Here is a 19106-nt window from a genome sequence, read left to right on the forward strand (position 1 = left end):
GATCAATAGAAAAGGTAATAGACGAGTGTAGTACATTGAAATCTTGGTCTACCAACCATGTCCTCCAAATTCTATAAAATTAGCTTTTCTTCGAGAAAAAAAAAAAAAAAAAAAAAATTCAAAGTCAAGTGTTGGTACCTTTCAACCTTATCTCTTGGGCTAGGGCCTAGGCTTTATCAATTCCTGCGGTAATTTGATAAGATAAATAAATAAAAACAAAATGGCCACAAAAGATATAAAAATAGAAAACATTATAAAGAAAAAGAAATTCAGGGGCTTCTTTGCAATTGAAATTACCAAAATTGAGTGACTAATAAGTAATAACTGCCTTTTCTTTCTTTCTTTTTTCTTCCGAAAGTGGGACGGGGAAACAAAGACCACAGTCGTTCTCCTACTCTCTATCTCTCTCTCTCTCTCTCTCGCGCGCTCGCTCTCGCCAGTCTTCTTGGTAAGGATCGCTGTAATACTTCCGATTTTTCTGTACAATTCGCATCATAATATCGTTATTCTGATATTGATTTCGTGTTATATGTCCTGTTTATGCTATTTGATTAATATTGTTCTTGATCATTTATATCCATGAGCTTCCTTTTTTCTTTTTTTCAATATTAGCTTTGATTGTTACTTTAATAGCCCTTGGTTTGATATAAAATTATCTGGGTTTTGATCAGCTTGGCTCAATTATCTCTCACAACCAAAAAGAAAAAGAAAAAAAGATGATGGGTTATGGGTCTTATGGTCATGGGGGATTTTCATCATCATCTTCCAATTTATCAGCTTTAGCCCCGCCTTTTACCGTTTCTCCAAAACCCAATTCAAGCCCACTTGTGGATATGACTGAACCCTCATATGGTGTTCCCTTGAGTTCTTCTCTGCACAATTGGCTTCCTTCCCACTATCCTAATTCTGGGCCCGGTTATTTCTCGAACCACAATTCAGAATTCAATCCGATGCCTTCATCAAATGCGTTTAGCTACCCGGGCTTGCAGGATATTGAGTCACCCAATACCCATTTGCCTCCAGTGAACCCTAGTGCCTCGGCTTCAGCTGATGCATTCTTGCGTGGTCAATGCTTGGATGGCGTGGCAGCTAGTCTTGTGGAAGACAAGCGATATCATCCAACTTATGCCCCTCCTGCAATTCAAGATCATGATCCTTTGGTGGCTCCTGATAAAACTAGTTATGATTGTTTTTCAAGTTCCCGTGTTGCCACCTTGGATGGGTCCTCCAACAATGATTACATCCTGCCCGGCTCAGGTTATACAGCTGATTGGGGTGAGTCGTGGAATAGATTAGGAGACTGGGAGCATGGTAAGCAGGTGGAACTTGAAGGGAGTTTCTGCTCAAAGGACATTTACAAGAATTATATGAACCAAGGTATCTCTACCTTACCTTATAATATAGATCCTTGTTTTATTATTTTTGGTTAGCATGAGTGTTAGTTATCATGCTTGTGGATGCTCCATACTACCACTCTCAGTCGTATTATTGTTTAATGTCATTGGTCAAATTGTTCTGCTTCTAAATTTGTGTTATCCATTTAAATTTCATATTTTCCACAGTTTCCATAATTTTACTCAATTACTTTTTCTTGTACTATGTGGGCTGTGGCTAATGTTTTGGACTCTTGGCCTTGTCTTGGATTAGAACTTTTACTTGGATGCTGGTAGTTTGCATCTTTGTCTGTCGCAACTATTTTCCACTTTTATCTTTAATTTCTCTTTTATGTAATACTTGGTTATCTTCATATTTCCCAGAAGTTTAAGTATCAGGAGCATAAGTACACACTAGGTGTCCTGGGAGAGTGTGGTGGATCTTCTACAAACTCTCTCCCTCCCTCTCCTTAAATTTTTATAACATCCTTCATTAATATTCCTTTAAATTCCATTACCACACAAAAAAGGGGATTGCGACGTAGGATGTTGATGGAGGATTTTTGTTAATATGTTGTAATTTTTGGAATTTTAAGCACATGATTTTTTTTTCCTTGATTTTTGATATTTTTAGGGCTTTCCTAGTTGGAGTATTTTTGTGGTAGGATATTTATTAAAAAAAAAAATTGGATTATTTTTACTTGGTAACTAAGTTTTCTAGAGCTTTCAAATTGGCTTTATGTTTTAAAACAAGAATTAGATTTAGTTTCATCAAGAATATTTCTTTGGGACTTTCTCTATTTTCTAGTAGATTCGAGAGTTTTCCTTGTGGATTCAAGGTATAGTTAAGGGTTGTTGTATACTTTCCCTTCCTCTGTTATCATGCTCTCTCAGATTTCGTGATTTGCACATGAGAAATGCTATTTTATATTCTCTTGTCATTTTTCTATCCTTCTCCGTTGATGTAGCTGCCAATTCACTATTGAATTTTTTTTCTTTTTAATTAAGATTGAGCTAAAAGTGGATTGACAATGCCACATTAGTAGAGAAAGATAGGAGAAGGACCAGAGAAGGATTTGTAGCACATCTCTATGCACATTTGACTTCCCATTTTATTTTTTGATATTTTTGCTGAGTGTGTAAAGAACACATGCATTGCAAGGATAAGGAACATTGGGGTTAGAGTGGTTAGCCAACTCATCTTTAGAAGGTTAAACTGAAAAGGACACCATGAGAGATTGGTTTTGGGTGATCAAAGTATTTTCTTGCTACCTTCATGTATATTCTTGGTCTCTGCTTCATCCTATTTTTTTTTTATATAGGATGTCTTAGGAGGGACATTCCTCATCCTTTATCCTCACTCTTAATCTCCTGTGTGTAGATATATCATTATTATTTCATATATATTCTTTTTTTTTTAAAGGAACCGTAGCTTTGGGATTGTGAAAAAAGAAGCAATGGAAAACAAAATGATAATGTAAGGAGGGCTTGTGGTAGAAAGGCATATGGTTTTTCTTCTTAATTGTTATGTTTGTTTATCATTCATAGGGGCCCATGCATCCAAGGGTTTGAGTGCATATGAAGAAGCTTCCCATATCATTGATATGTTGGGTTGGGAAAAACATGGTGGGTCTGTAAGTATGGAACGGTCTAATGATAAATCCTTCTCCGGGAAAAATCCCAGAATCATGCCTGTTGATTATTCAAAAATAACGTCATTCATGGGTCCCCCTTCACCACTTCCAGAAAACCACCCTAATGCACCAGCAAGCTCCAGGAGCTGTCAAGTGCCATACAACACTTCATTTGAGAAGCACCTGAGACAGCATGATGCTAGTCCGAGGGATGGTGCATCATTTATGACCTCTTCACCTTCGCTTGTCATTAGACAACCAGATATTGACACCAGCTTCTCTGCACCAAATAGAGGTCCACTAAAGGATGTGAATTTTGGGACTGATGCTACTGATCCAGATCCTTATGGTAATAATCCCTCCAATGTAAATGAATTTTGTCCCTTGTTAAGTTCTGCTAGCAAAGCTCGGTTTGATACAAGCCAAGTCAGCATTCACCTAGACAGAAATGATTGTATTAGTGTGGACTCATTCTCAGCAGAAAATGAAAAGATGTCGAAGGACAAAAGCATTTCTGAGGATGTCTTGGATCAAGTTTTTAAAGCAAAATCTGCACTTCAAATTTCTCATACAAGTTCAGATGGCTTCAATTTGGCACTTGATTTTATTGAAGCCATCAATCCTGTTGAGAATTCTTCTGAGAGCTTAGATCATTATAGCCCTGCTGTGGACTCACCATGCTGGAAAGGAGCTCCAGTTACCTGTTTTTCTCCATTTGAAGCTTCTAAAGCTGTCAATTCTCACTATTTGAAGAAATTAGAATCATGCAATAGTTCAGATTTTCCAATGCCTCAGTTTTTCCATCTCAATATTGATGATGCTGTAAAACTATCCTCTCAAAATCCAAATGAGAAGACAGATCATGTGGAAAGAGGTTTAAGACCTAATCTGAAGAGGCCTTTGGATGCTAATTCATTATTTAGAGAACCCAGATTGGATGATTCTGCGAAAGCTGGGTCCTTTCATTCAAAATCAAGCTGTGGCTATGAGGCTCAACATTCTGATAACATTTGTGAACCAGAGAAAGGCCATGCCTTAACCAGAAAGCCCACAGGTGATTCAGACTTAAAACCTTCCCTCACCATGCAACAAAAATTTGAAGCAAATAAAATGATTTCTGAAAATAAGCACTCATCAGAGACTTGTGTTGCAGATTTGGTATCAAATATCGTTGATTTTGCAAGATATGGTTCATCTAATGAGCCATGTCATGCCACTGAGAATGGTCTATCTTCAGTGTCGTCGGTGGAAGATGCTTCTTCTAAGCTTACCAAGCATGAGGCAGATTCAACCCCAAAAATAGATGTCCAGATTCTGGTTAATACAATGCGTAGCCTGTCTAATGTTCTTCTGTTTCACTCTTCAAATGATTCACTTGTACTGAAGGAAGGAGATCTTGAGGCCCTTAAAGATGTCATCTTTAATCTTCATCGATGTATAGTAAAGGACAACGAACAAATTATTCCAACACAAGAATCACTGTTTCCCCACCAAGGCACATCTCAAGATCTTGAAGAGTTACCTAAGCTTCCAAAGGTATGTTGTTTTCTTCTGTTAACTCAGTATAGACTTGGTTCTCTTCTAGGTAAGGAAGAACTTACTTTATTGATGAATGGTATAGATTGCAAATTCATAGGATTGTTCTCTTCATTGTTATTTTTTAACCCCTTAATTTTGTTTTCACTAATAAAAGTTATGCACATAAATGACACAAAAATGTAGAGAATGGCAAGCTTTTGTACATGCCATTATAAAAATGAAATTTTTTTTTCATATGGGAGTACTATTTATAGCACAAAGAGGTTTTTTACAAGCTTCTTAAGATTCTCTTAGACCCCAGATATAAAAATCTAAGACACCTGCATCTTTCTCAAGAGAACAGGTTATCCTCTTGAAAAAATTGTTACTTTCAAAAGAGCTGCATAATGATAATTTCTTGAAAGGAGATCTATGCCTAAGGTGTGTAAGATGCAGCTCCCCGTTTATTCCAGTTGACTGAAAGGCAACAAACCCAACTGCTCATGATAAATTTGTTATTCATCAATTTAAGCTTTATTATTTTTGTTTAGATTATGACAGTAAATACTTATAAATAAAAAAAAAAAGATTATGGCAGTAATTCACTGTTTCCTTTGTAACAATGCATCTTATATTTAGGGATTTGTGAATCATCTACAACTCTACAACCTTCCATTCTAGATTGAATTTTTCAATTTTTGTTTTTGTTGTTTGTTTTCTTGATTTTAATGTTTGGTTTCTCTGTTGTTAAATGAAGTAATTCTGCACTAGAATATCTTTGTATCTCATTAAGCTGGCCGGATAATGTCTTCTGCAGGAAGTGAGTGTGGACAGGCGTAGGCTGAGAAAGGAAGCAGATGTTATTGCTCAGGATCAGCTTGACCATCAGTGTCTCCATGAAGAAAAGCATAATGATATTGGGGCTGGTAATAAAATGGAGATGGCATCAGATTCTGTTTCTCCGAAGGGTGATATGGCTAAAGAAGATAACATGACCCAGGTACCTTTTTCTATTTGTTTTTCATATACGAGGATAATAAATAGCCACTACTCTTCCCTTGATGATTGTGAAAGGAAGGGGGAACGGAGAGACTAAAACATAGTTCCTTTGCGGTGATCATGATTTACAGGCTATTATGAAGGTTCTCAGTGAACATTTTGATTGCGAAGAAGAAACACAGTCACAGAGCCTCTTGTATAAGAATTTATGGCTTGAGGCAGAAGCTGAATTATGTTCCATCAACTATAAAGCTCGCTATAATCGCATGAAGATTGAGATGGAGATGGAGAAATCTGAGTCACACAATGCAAAAGGTTAGAATTTTTATCTAAAACCAGCAGATTCATCTTTATTGCTTAACCTAATGTTCTTCTGCTTCAAATGTGTCAGAAAATACTTTGGATGTGGAAGAAAAACTAGGATCCATGGCCTCTCATGATTTAGACACAGTTGACAAATTGGCACCTGAGACTAAGGCTGGCCCTTCCCCTGATATTTCCATCCAGTATACCCCTCCCATCCAAGATGTTATTGCCAGATATGGAATTCTAAAACGCCGGATCGACCACAATTCTGCTTCAGATGTAGAGGAACTATCAAGCTCAAAGGTGTATCATGATACGGACAAGGTTGAAAAGTTGGCATCTGAAGCAACTGAAGCAAAGTGTCTGACCCAAGATTCTTCCATTAGGAATTCTCTTATTGTTAGCACAACCTGCCATGCTGATGATGTTATGGCCAGATTTCATATTCTAAAACGCCTGGTTGACAACTCAAATTCTGTGAAAGCTACAGATGTAGAGGAACCATCAAGCTCTAGTGTCTCTCCTGATCTGAGCAAGGCTGACAAGTTGGCACCTGAAGCAACTGGAGCGATGGGCACCCTGATCCCTGATATTTTCATCCAGAATTCTCCCATTTCAACCACAAGCTGCCACACAGATGATGTTGAGGCTTCTGTCCTGGCCCGGTTCAGTATCCTTAAATGTCGGGATGACAACTTGAATTCCACGGATTTTGAAAGGCAAGAACTGTCAGAATTCGATCATCTTGGGTTTGCAGGTGTGGGAATCCATAGGCCAATTATTAGAGACAGATCAGAGGATGGAAGCACGGATGTAAAATTGGGACCTGTCTTGCAGCATCACACTGCCAGCAGTACTGAAGACAAGTTAACTGTGAAGGAGTTCCATCTACATGGGGATGATCCAGTGATCCAATCTTGCCCGTCCAACGGGCTTGGGGACCCGCTTCCTGCTGGTTGGTATGATAGTACCTCATCAGATTGGGAGCATGTAATGAAGGAGGAGCTTGTGGGGTAGAACTGTTCACCTCAAGTTGGACGTGAATGTCCCTTGTGTAAAGTGGCTCTGTATCTTCTGAAAGACGTTATATGCAGTTTATGTATAGAACATAGCAATACTTCTAAAATAGTATTTGAGTGAGCTTTGAACTTGTAAACAGTTTTTAATCTGGATTATCGGAACCTATTACCTATGGTTTGTATAAGAAAAACATGCAAAAGCTATGCAAATTGCTGGATAACACCTTTAGATTGGTACCAAATGTAATCAAGTAATTTAGAAGCTGTGGAGAAATATGGTTAACAAGGTGCTGATTTGGTTCAATTAGTAGACATTGGGGATTGAATCCTGATTTCCGTAAGGTTGGAAGTTTTAAGGGAAATGAGAGAGCTACTACTCCTTGTACAACTCATAAACCAACCTCTAATGGAAGGTGGGAGGAGGGAGACATTTAACAAAGCAATGTTTTTCTTTTGAGTAATGCTATTTAGTAGACTGTTATATGATTGTTATACAATTTGATGTTGTGACAAAATCAACTCTTAGAATCAGAGCTTGAAAAAAATAAAATAAAAAAAATTAAAAGTTAATTTTTACTGTCACGTTATTTCAGTTGTATGGCAGTTTTATAGATAACATTAATCTTATCCTTTCTTTCAAATGAAAATAATTGGATAGTAGAAGAAAAAATACATGGCATCAAATCTACAGCAGTTCTGATATATATATATAGGAAAAAAAAAAAAAAAAAACCCTACAGAAGTCGAAGAGGCCCACTGGGCCAAGACACCTATTGTTTGATAAAGTTATGCACATCATCCAAAGAACCATAAAAAAGGCCCTTTACGTGTCCAATTAGAAGCTCTTTGAATATGCCAAATAACAGACTCTCAAGCATTCTCAATGGGAGCTTCTCAAGCATTCTCAATGGGAGCTTCTACTTTACACATACATACAAAAAGAAAATCTGCCGTTGTGATTGTGTTCGCCTCAAATGTACTCTGAACCGACAAACTGTTGCAAAAGTCAGCAATAGGTGGAACCCTCTGAGCCATGCCTTTTGTTATAGACATTTAATTAAGTCATCGATGCACAAAATATTTATATTCAAACGGAGTTGGTTTCTGTTTTCTTCCTTCCAACAACGTCACAACCCAAAATCTATGGGTATGTGGATTGGAATTAACTCTTCCAACATGCATTTTTTCTTTCTTTTTATTTTTTATGTTGACATTCTCATGTATCATGGTTTCCCAGACACGCGAAAATTAAAGCCTAGAAGAAGGCCAGGGAGCCCTTGTGAAGGATGGGGCCGGTGAGAAAGGCCTTATCAAAATATGACATTTCAGAAGATTAGTTTGATATTGAAAAGATGAATTGCTCGTAAAGAACGGATGAATTATGAAAGTATTTATCGGTGCTAACTCCCACGTTGATTACTTACATAGATGACACGCACTTATTTCTGCCATGCACTCAGATCTCTATGTCTTAGAATATGATAAATCCCTCTTTTACGTAACTACCTTTGGATTTTCTCGCTCTCAAGTCAAATGATCAGATTGACTGATTCACGCACGCACTTTAAAATATCCAGTGCAGCGCAAACCATGAAAATCACTGGCTGCGCGCCTCTAAAATTAAATAATGCAATTGTCATGATCAAAACCAACTCCACTTGTCGTTTCTTCTACTTAATTTGGCTGATCAAGCAACAGTGACTTTCCAGCCTTTTGCCTTCTCACAGAGCACTAGATGTATGTTTTACTCTCAATCACAAACTCACCAATTAAGTATTACTTTTCCAACTATATAAATATAATGCCATCGCCATTACCATATATACCAATATGCATATATATATGCCTTCGAGTACTTATCTTAGCTTCTAAAGAAAATGACTGCAATGAAGCTAACTTGTTTATCTACAATTTTGGTCGTGCTTTTGTTAGCTCAAAATGTGCATTCTCAGCTTCAAGTAGGGTTTTACAGAAGTTCATGCAGTTTGGCTGAACTCATAGTCAAAGATGAGGTCAAGAAAGCGTTCATTAGAGATAAGGGAGTGGCTCCTGGTCTTGTGAGACTACATTTTCATGACTGCTTTGTTAGAGTAAGTACAAGTGTCCAGTCATTAATTAATCACTCGTTTTCCCTCTAAACATTTTGTGGTGTCGTTTCGGTCAAAATATATATAGTGTTGTAATTAAATGACGTGCGCTTTCAGGGATGCGAAGGATCAGTGCTCGTGGATTCCACTCCATCAAACACAGCAGAGAAGGATTCGCCGGCAAATAACCCGAGTCTACGAGGGTTTGAAGTCATTGATAATGCCAAGGCTAGACTAGAAGCCAAATGTAAGGGTGTTGTTTCGTGCGCTGACATAGTCGCATTTGCAGCAAGGGATAGCATTGAGATGGTAAGACTTAATAATTATACCTACTTTAATTTGCTTAATTAATTAAGCTCATCTTAATTGAGACATTTTTGCTTCGACAAATTAATTATGAGCCTTATTAATTTTCTTCATACAGACAGGAGGCCGCGGCTATGATGTTCCTGCCGGAAGAAGAGATGGCATCGTTTCTCTAGCTTCGGAGACATTGACAAACTTGCCTCCCCCGACATTCAATGTCGACCAACTCACTCAACGCTTTGCAGAAAAGGGTTTCACGCAGGAAGAAATGGTTACGCTTTCCGGTAAAACTAATTAACCATATTCCAAACCAACCGATCAAAAATATAACCCTTTGATTATAAGCAGTGCTTGAATATATATTTCATATTAAGTTGTTTATTTTCTTATAATAATATTTTTCATTTATATTTAATTGTAGAGATTTGATTATCATTTTATATTTTCCTTTATTATATTTTCTTGTAGGTTTTATTCGCATTATCTTAGAATATTTATATTCTCTAAATTATGTTTATCTAAATTAAGTTTATCGATATTTACCTTATTTAGTTTACGGTTTTTTGTTCACTGCTCATTGTCTCTTTATAAATAGAGAGTTGTGTAATATTTTTTAATACAATGAATATTCAAGACGTAGCACATAGGAAAGATTTGATATCATGTATTTTATTTATGACCTAACTTCTTTCATTCTTTCACTTTTGAAAATTACTATTAGATCTGTAGAGCTTATACGAGTAAAGACAGAACTAGAAAAAAAATAAAAAATTAAAGAAATAAAAAATAAAAATAAAAATAAAATTAGGGGGGTGGGTCCAAAACTAAAATTATAAAAAATTTGAAGATAAAAATTAATTTTGTGGGGTCCATTTTATAAAAATACCTAAAATTTAGAAAAAAAAAATTTTAAATTTATGACTTTTTTGAAAATTTGGAGGGGCCCGAAATCTCTAAAGCCTTGGGGTGGTTCTGCCCTACCCTGCATAACGGTGACATTCAAAAATAGGAAGATGAAAGAAGAGCATACACACGAGAAGAAAATTAATCATTTCTCTTTATTTTATATTATATATGTATTTTTACATGATCGATACGAAATCTTTTAAGAATAATGGTAATGTAACAAGCAGGATGATGAGAATCACCTGTACAAAAACAGGAAAAGATATATGACTCTCAGCATGAGAGTATTTTATTTAGATAAAACTGGTGCTACGTACTATTATCCTGATAAGATTAATAACTCCAGAATTTATGATTACATGACAGGAGCACACACCATTGGCCGCTCTCATTGCACTTCGTTCAGCGACAGATTGTACAATTTCAATGGAACGATGAGTCAGGATCCAAGTTTAGATCCCATGTATGCGGCTCAGTTGAAGCAGCAGTGTCCACAAGGCAGCACAGATCCTAACTTGGTGGTTCCGATGAACCCTGGCAGCCCTGCCATCACTGACGTAGGCTACTACGTTGATGTTTTTGCCAACCGGGGGCTGTTCACATCAGACCAAACACTCCTGACGAACTTAGCAACAGCAAACCAAGTGAATCAAAATGCGAGGACCCCGCTTTGGAAGAGGAAATTTGCTGCCGCAATGTTGAAGATGGGTCAGCTTGATGTCTTAACTGGTGATGCTGGTCAGATACGTACGAATTGCAGGGTCATAAACAGCTAGACTAATAAAGGGGAAGCTTCATAGAATAACACTTTCATGCTAAAATCTAGGCGCTTATTGTGCTTTGGATTTGTTTAACTAATTACAAACCAAGGAATAATGCCTCAAGGCAGTACTCTTATTTTGGATGACTCCAAGTAAGTTGATAAAATTATATTATAATAGTCTACCGGTGACAAGGACAATCTTATTATCAGCTACAGAAATTTTATTACGCCAAGTCATGAAATGTTTGGAATTAGTTTCCCGGAAAAGTAGCTAACGTGATAAGTACTAGTATGACAATAACGATCACCCACGTTGTGCCATTTTGTCTGTAAGCCATCTTGGTCATGCCATTTTGTCTGTTAGTTTTTGGGGTGGTTTGGCTTCCCCAGTTGGCCAAAGTGGAGTAGCCGAACCACCCCTTTTTCTTCAGTAATAAAACTGCCTCAACTAAATACTAAAAGCAGAGATCAAATTCACAATCCCGATAATCACATAATTCTCTGATATTATGTATGCAGCATTTGTTTCCAGTCAGGTCTTGTCAGACATTCTAGGCAGTTCCTAGCAAACAATTCTTACATGGAACTCTGGTAGAAAGAATTGCTTTGCCAGCCAAAATATCTTTGTAAAGGAATCTCAACCCCCGTCTATTTGGGTCGCAATTAGCAACAGAAAACCAGTAACAAAAACCTTAATAGTGTGTAATTCAGCAGGCAACACACCCTCACTGTAACTGTCCAAGTCCAACAAAAACAAAAAGGTAATTTAACCCACCAGATTGAAGCTAGCCAAATCGACTGAAATAATTAACCCACAGACTATGGAGCCTATTTTAATTGGTGAGCTCCATGATAGCACTGACAATATCCCCCTCGTGAGTCTTGAAAGCCTTGCTCTTTGACACACTTGCCTGTGTCATGACCAATTCAATGTCCCGAGGCTCCACCCCAGTTTCATCAACCTCCTCCACTTCCTCATCTGCCTGCTCGATCTCCAGCAGAAGCAGAAATGTCTGGTTTTGCCATAACAGATCCCATGTCTGGCATCATGAACTGCTGGGCAGCCTGCGTCTGCAATTGTGAGCTCAAATCCTCTATCTTTGCCTCGCCAAATATGACATAGGTCTCAGAATGTGGGCTTTTAAAGACATCGGGTTTTGAGATGAAAAACAGTATCTGAAGAACAAGAAAACTTCGGTGAATCGCGATCCATCACACGGAAACTGATTATCTAAAAAGACAACCAGATAAAAGCTTACATTTTTGGTTCTCTCGATGGTGACCCTACTAACTAACACCGGTAACAGGTTTCATTCCCAGCTTCAACATTGCCTTGCGACTCTTCTTCTCGCTTCTGCTCTGCTTAGAACTCTCATTTGCACCTGCATCTCATTCTCCGGTCAAAAAGTTTGAAACGACAACACAGAGAACATTCATTTAATTAAATTGCGAAAAGAAACCCTGACTTTCAAGCAACATAGATAACAAATCATAATTGAATAAAGAAAGCAAACTCAAAGTCAAAAACAAGGGCACTAAGACAGTTAGGGAGTGCCTTTCAAAAAAAAAAAAAAAAAAAGACAGTTAGGGAGTGGCTACATCTCTGCTGTTTGTGCCATCACAGTAGGTAAAACAATGCCTCGAACAAAGAAAATGTAAACTAAATAACAAGGAAATGAAAGTACATGCACTAAGACAACACTAAAGCATAACAGATGGCAAACATTGGTGAGAAGATGAGAGTTCTAGAATGGCCCACGGTGTTGCACATATCAGAAAACCAATAAAACAAGAGAGGGGGGGGGGGGGGGGGGGAGGGGGGGGGGTTGTTTATAGAAAAGGTTATTCAAAGTTATATCCAAGTCACCCCCTTTTTTTTTTTTTTTTTTTTTTATTGTATTTCATTAATTGATTATTGTAATTATTGTAATTGTATTTCATTAATTGAATTTCATCTGTTAATTAATAGAAAGTTCCATAAAAACTCCCTCCTTTGAAATGTCATGAACAGTTTCCGTAGGTTGAGCACCTTTTTCAAGGAAAAATATTATAGCAAGATTAAGTAAGTTTGATTCTTTATCGGATCATTAAAAACCCACTTTCCGAAGATCTCTTCCTTATCTTCTGGATCGAACATCAATTGCAACGATTCGATAAACCGCCCATTGGGATAGATGTAGATGAATAATACCCACCTTAGAAACGTATAAGAAGTTTTATCCTCATACGATGTCTATTTTTTGGGGTCTTGAGGGGGCGTGAAAACACATAAGAACTCTTGAAAAGGGATGTAACTCCAATTCCTTCGGAAACTGGCCGGTAAGATCTTTGGCACAAGAAGAAGAGGTTGATCCGTATCATCTTGACTTGGTTCTGATTTCTCTATTTTTTTAAGAATACCAAGTTGGATTCTTCTCCTACCCGTATCGAATAGAACATGTTGAGCCAAATCCTCTTCATGTAAAACCTGCTTTATTTAGATAGGAAAAATCATACGATTTTATGAAACCATTCTAAAACTTTCAAACGGTTAAGTCTCTCCTATTATCTCAAAATTTTTTTACAATATGTTTTTGACAACTAATAAAGAAATGCAATATATTTGATCTTCAAGGTAATCCACTTCCATGCAAGCCGTTCTTATAACCCCAAGCGAACGAATGGTATTTATCGATCTCAACTAAAAAAGAAATCTTTCTTTTGCATTTTGGGAAAGCTATAACAATCTCAACCGAACTTTTTTTATTATTAGTTTTACTTTGTTGGGTCCTCCTATATTCATTATATACCAATCAAAATCCTTCCTTTCTTTCTACATTTTCTCAGGCAACCAAGCAAACAATACATGTTCAAACTTAACAAGGCAAAAACATATCACAAAATCTTCAATAAAACTCTTAAACAATGCTCGAAACCCCACTTTAAACCAACATTCGAACCACACCCAATAAAGCAAACCCCACAAATCAATAAACTTAAGCCCCATTTTCCTCCTCATCCTCGACGATAACCTCATCGTTCTGCCAAAACACACAAAAAAACAGAGACCAATTAAAAAAATTAAAAAAAAAAAAAAAAAAAAAGACCCAGAAAATGAAAGAAATTTATATACACGTAGCCTACGTAGAAGAATTGAATGGGAGACCAGAAGTTGAGGATTCTCCTTGGGCTTGTCGATGATGGGGACCTGGAGCTCGGCGGCCTCAACAACGATTCCGGATGACATGGCTTTTTTTTTTCTTTTCTTTTTTGTTTTGATGAATCAAGAAATTTATAATAGCTCAACCAATTACACACGTCAGTAAACACTAGTCCAAAAACCTCAAGTAGAAGAGGACACTATCCAAAACGATTTATACAGTCATTACTACATGAAAGCAATTAACCTATACCAACAATTTCTATAAATTCCAACTAAATACAAGATTTATACGTTTATCTAGTTTTTTAAAAGCCCTATACAACTTTTGCTGCTTCTTCTTCTGGCCGGGGTTTTGGGAGATGAGTCAGTGGGAATTGGGGACTCAACAGGGGATAAACTTTCTGATTAATTAGGCTGCTTTTACTGGGGGGACTGTGTATAAAATAAGGGTTTTTATAATTAAGTTAAAACTTCCTGGAAAGAAGTGCGCCAGTTGCATGCGTTTTGTCTATCATTCAGCAAAGTCTTTTAATTTAAGTCCATTGTGCTTCCTAAAATAAGGTGCTTCCCAAACATGTTGCTCCATATATTAGAGAACAGAAAAAAACATGTAATTAGTCATGTGGCTACAGTAGTTGTTACTGTAGCCACGTGGCCAATTTGCCACGTGTATTAATTACACGTGGCCAATTAGCCACGTGTAATAAATAGACGTGGCTAGATGACAGTTAGCCACGTGTATTAATTACACGTAGCTAATTGGCCACGTGTAATTAATACGCGTGGCTAAAATATTTATATTTTTTTTTATAATTTTTTATATTTATATTTGTAATTGGCCACGTGCATGTATTAATATGCGTGGCAAATTGGCCATGTGTAATAAATACGCGTGGCTAAAATATTTATATATTTTTTTTTAATTTTTTATATTTATATTTGTAATTGGCCACGTATATTAATTACACGTGGCCAATTAGCCACGTGCAATAAATACGCGTGGCTAAAATATTTATATTTTTTTTATAATTTTTTATATTTATATTCGCAATTGGTCACGTGTATTAAATACACGTGGCTAACTGTTTTTGAAAATATATTTAAAATATAAATATAATATATATATATATATATATATATATATATATATAATAAAAATATATTTAAAATGTAAATAAAAAATAATTTGAGCCACGTGGCCAAAATTGGTGCAGGTAGGTGCGCGGGAGTTGTCCCACGCGCCTACCTGCACCAATTTTGAAATATATCATATATATATATATATTCTCACCATCTCACTTCTCTCTCGCTCTCACTTCACTGTTCTCTCTCTCTCTCTCTCCCTCTCGCTCGCTCTCTCTCGCTCTCTCTCTCTCTCTCTCTCTCTCTCAGTGTTCTCTCTCTCTCCCTCTCGCTCGCTCTCTCTCGCTCTGGCTCTCTCGCTCTCTCTCTCAGTGTTCTCTCTCTCTCTCCCTCTCGCTCGCTCTCTCTCTCTCTCTCTGTATTGCTCTCTCTCTCTCTCTCCGTTAGACGCGCACCACCGGCCAACTCTCCGTCAGGCGCGCACCACCGGCCAGCTCCCCGACCACCGTGTGGCCGGCCTTCCCGACGTCGACGTCGACGTCTCTCTCTCTGTCTCTAATACCTCTCTCTCTCTGTCTGTCTCTCTCTGTCTCTCTCACTCTCTGTATCTCTCTCACTCTCCAGAATATTAGGAAGGAAAAAAACAAAAAAAAAATATTAAGTATACTCCAGAATATTAAGGATACGTGGCCCAAAAAAATATAATTTTTTTTTTAAAAAAAAAAAATATACATTTAGCCGCGTGTATTTTAATACACGTAGCCATTTGGCCGCGTGTATTAAAATACACGTGGCTAACCCAAAAAAAAATAATTTTTTTTTTTTAAAAAAAAAAAAAATATTTAGCTGCGTGTATTTTAATACACGTGGCCAAATGGTCGCGTGTATTAAAATACATGCGACTAACCCAAAAAATATAATTTTTTTTTTTTTTTAAAAAAAAATACATTAAAATACACGTGGCCAAATGGCCGCGTGTATTAAAATACACGCGGCAAATTGTTAGCCACGTGTATTTTAATACACGTGGCCAAGTGGCCGCGTGTATTAAAATACACGCGGCCAATTGTTAGCCACGTGTATTTTAATACACTTGGCCACGTGTATTAAAATACACGCGACCAACTATGCAGTTAGTATCACCCGAATCTACCACGTGTATTTACGTGGCCACTTGCACGTGGCCAATAGTTCGCCACGTGTACAATGACCGTACACGTGGCGAACTGCAAGTGGCAAAAAACAATTTTTGAAATAATGGCGTACAACATTTTACTGGGGCCTTTGTAAGGCTGAGAGACTACTTATATGATGCGTAAGAGCAATTTTACCAAATCAGGTTTCTTACGAATATTTACTTGAAATTATCAAACAGTTAAAATAAAATAAAATAAAATCCTAATTTGGTACAAGTTCGACAGGAAAATGCTGTTACTTCCAAAACAAACAAAACCTGAATGGAGACCATATACAAAGCCATGCATGAAATGGAAGGCTTCTTCAAGAAAGTGACATTTCCATGAGAAATTAATAAATGATTCATAACTCCTGCAAGTTGTAAATGAGACATAGAGGGGATCGGAGCTTCTCGTACAGGTCTTTCTTGCATTCCGCTCACCCAAAAAAGAAAAACAAAATCATAAACAAGTACACGTTACATGTATGAACAAGTGCTAGAAGTTTATGTGACAATATGTTTGACTTGCATTTTGTCAGTTCTTTATCCATCACTGCTTCAACCCTAGCAACGTCAGCCTTCATTCCCTGATCTTGTTTCTCCCTCAGCCGCCTCATTACTCTTAACCCATATATATTTGCACAACGGGGGATCAACCCAATCAAAAAACTTACAAGAACGATTATCCTGCACACCCATTCCGACGAGTCACGAAAAAAAATCACAAATTACCAACGAACGATCGATAAATTTCAAAAATTACCTGATAGTTTACACAACCATAAATAAAACCTTCTACCGAAATCTGAAGAAAGAAGGGAAAACCAAAAAAGTTCGGGGCATCTGCTGGCTTAGGTTTCAAAAATGGATCCTTCTTAATTGAAAGTGTTATTAATGCTATGATAAGAGATAAAGGGGGAGAGAGAGAGAGAGAGTATTGAGGGAACCATAAACAATGGAATTTACGTCTTTTTTTTTCTTTTCTTTTTTTGAAAAAACTGCTTATTTCTTTATCTTCCTATTTCTCTCTCTCAGAAATTTGTTCTCTCTCATTTGAAATCCGTCTCCTGTCATCGGAAAATATTAATTGAGTTGGTGTTTCCTTTTCAGAGAATCTCTGCACACACACAGACAGTCTAGCCTTCCGAGTTCCGGCCTTTCCCACAATCCCTCTCTCCCTCTCTCTCTCTACAAAATCCAACACCAACGCACCTCTCCTCTGTCATCCAAGGTCCCAAGCCATTGAAGCCATGGAGATCTCAGAAAAGCTCGCCCAGTACAAGTTCCACATCCTCTTTCTCCTCTCTCTCTCTCATGACCCTCTTCGTTGTCTTCATACCTCGTTTCCTCATCATCTTGGCCGGCCTACTTCTGGCCCCTCTTCCTGTCCACCGCTCTCTTCCTGGCCTCTTCGCCATTATCGTCTTCGGCAGAACCTCCACACCTGGCCTCCACCGACGCCTCCGGCGACTCCAAGGCTGGCGAGGGCCTCCTCCACTACGTTGCTGGCCAACATGACCACCCCGTTGAGAGTTTCAAGTCCAATGAGTAGTACTCGTGAAAAGAAGCGATATCAATATTCATAGTTTGTTTGCTTCGCAATTGAAAGAAAAGAAGAAAGAAACTTTTTTTTTTTTTTTGATGAACTAAAAAACTTAATAACCAAACTCAAGAAACAATAAGTCTCACCAGTAAAAACTGGATACAACCCTATCAGGGGAAACACAAAAACACCTTACACCTATAAGAGCAAACTGTAACAACCAGTACATCTCAACCAAAAAACACAAGTCACTAGAACAACTCTGTATAACAGAGAAGGCTACACAGGCCTCTACATACAAAACCTGCAAACTACACACAGCACAAAGGGGACCTCTATCACCAAAGTCCGAACACTCAACAAAACCACCTCCTCATTCCTCTGTAAAATCTATATCTGCACAACAGTCTGCAGATTCCAGGCTTGCTTCAGCCACCGGCCGGTTCAGAAAGAAACTTCTTACTGAGGAAGAAAAAAAAAAGGAAACAGCAACTCCATTAATACTTTCCGACTAAAGGAGACGGATTTGAAATGGGAGAGAGAACAAATTTGTGAGAGAGAGAAATAGGAAGATAAAGAAACAAGAGCTTTTTTTAAAAAAAAAACTCAACAAATTCTGACATAAACAATACTCGATCAATACACTTCTTTTAAGTTTATTGCGCTTTTACTTGTAAGTTTATTATATATTTAGCCAAAAATAAAAAATAAAAATAAGTGGCTTACGCAGGTGGCCAGGCGACGTCAGCAACGTGATTATTGTTCAATCACTCTGGGGGTGAGTAGTATGGCATTTCTCCGGTCCATAAGAGCATAAGTCCCATATTTCACAGGTAAAAGCGCCTGGGTCATTCGTGTCATCTTCGAAAAACACCAGATGATCATCATGGAAGTTTGAGTCATTGGCGTCAGGGTAAGACATGCAAGAAGATTGCACCGTCAACGGCGACTGAAATGGGGAGAGCGAGTTCCAATCTATATCTGGTGAGGCACCGGACATATTTGAGTCGACCAGTACCACCTGCAAATAAACATGATGTTAGAAACATATATAAATGAATGAAGGAGATACTTACCTAATTAACTGCCCTTGGAATATACTTCACTGTATTTCTGATCACCTCACTAATGTGGTTAGGCTCAGGCAATGATCTAGTTACTTCTGCGGCCACTTGATTTATTGTGACATGATTGTCACCTTCCTCTTCCTGATCTCCTGATGCTGGTCTAGACTTGGCAGGTCCAGCTTC

The 19106-nt window shown here is 37.6% G+C and overlaps 2 protein-coding genes and 1 pseudogene across 3 annotated transcripts; 2 read left to right on the plus strand and 1 right to left on the minus strand.

Moving 5' to 3' along the window:
• The first annotated feature begins 292 nt into the window (after window positions 1–292).
• LOC133856528 (uncharacterized) lies at window positions 293–7070 on the plus strand. Of its 2 annotated transcripts, XM_062291590.1 has the most exons (7): window positions 293–448; window positions 672–1377; window positions 2922–4061; window positions 4161–4543; window positions 5343–5525; window positions 5656–5839; window positions 5916–7070. In XM_062291590.1, the coding sequence occupies exons 2-7, from the start codon at window positions 717–719 to the stop codon at window positions 6845–6847; spliced, it is 3483 nt and encodes a 1160-aa protein (XP_062147574.1). In that variant the 5' UTR covers window positions 293–448; window positions 672–716; the 3' UTR covers window positions 6848–7070. The 2 variants fall into 2 exon arrangements, with proteins under 2 accessions (XP_062147574.1, XP_062147567.1); XM_062291583.1 differs by having other exon boundaries at window positions 2922–4543.
• Window positions 7071–8667: 1597 nt separating this feature from the next.
• Window positions 8668–11055, plus strand: LOC133856544 (peroxidase 5-like). The gene is made up of 4 exons (XM_062291602.1): window positions 8668–8939; window positions 9054–9245; window positions 9361–9526; window positions 10515–11055. The coding sequence occupies exons 1-4, from the start codon at window positions 8727–8729 to the stop codon at window positions 10922–10924; spliced, it is 981 nt and encodes a 326-aa protein (XP_062147586.1). The 5' UTR covers window positions 8668–8726; the 3' UTR covers window positions 10925–11055.
• A 674-nt stretch (window positions 11056–11729) lies between these two features.
• Window positions 11730–17731, minus strand: LOC133861301 (nascent polypeptide-associated complex subunit alpha-like protein 2; annotated as a pseudogene).
• Window positions 17732–19106: the final 1375 nt, after the last annotated feature.

This window comes from Alnus glutinosa, chromosome 1 (genome assembly GCF_958979055.1).
Source record: "Alnus glutinosa chromosome 1, dhAlnGlut1.1, whole genome shotgun sequence".
Taxonomy (NCBI): Eukaryota; Viridiplantae; Streptophyta; class Magnoliopsida; order Fagales; family Betulaceae; genus Alnus; species Alnus glutinosa.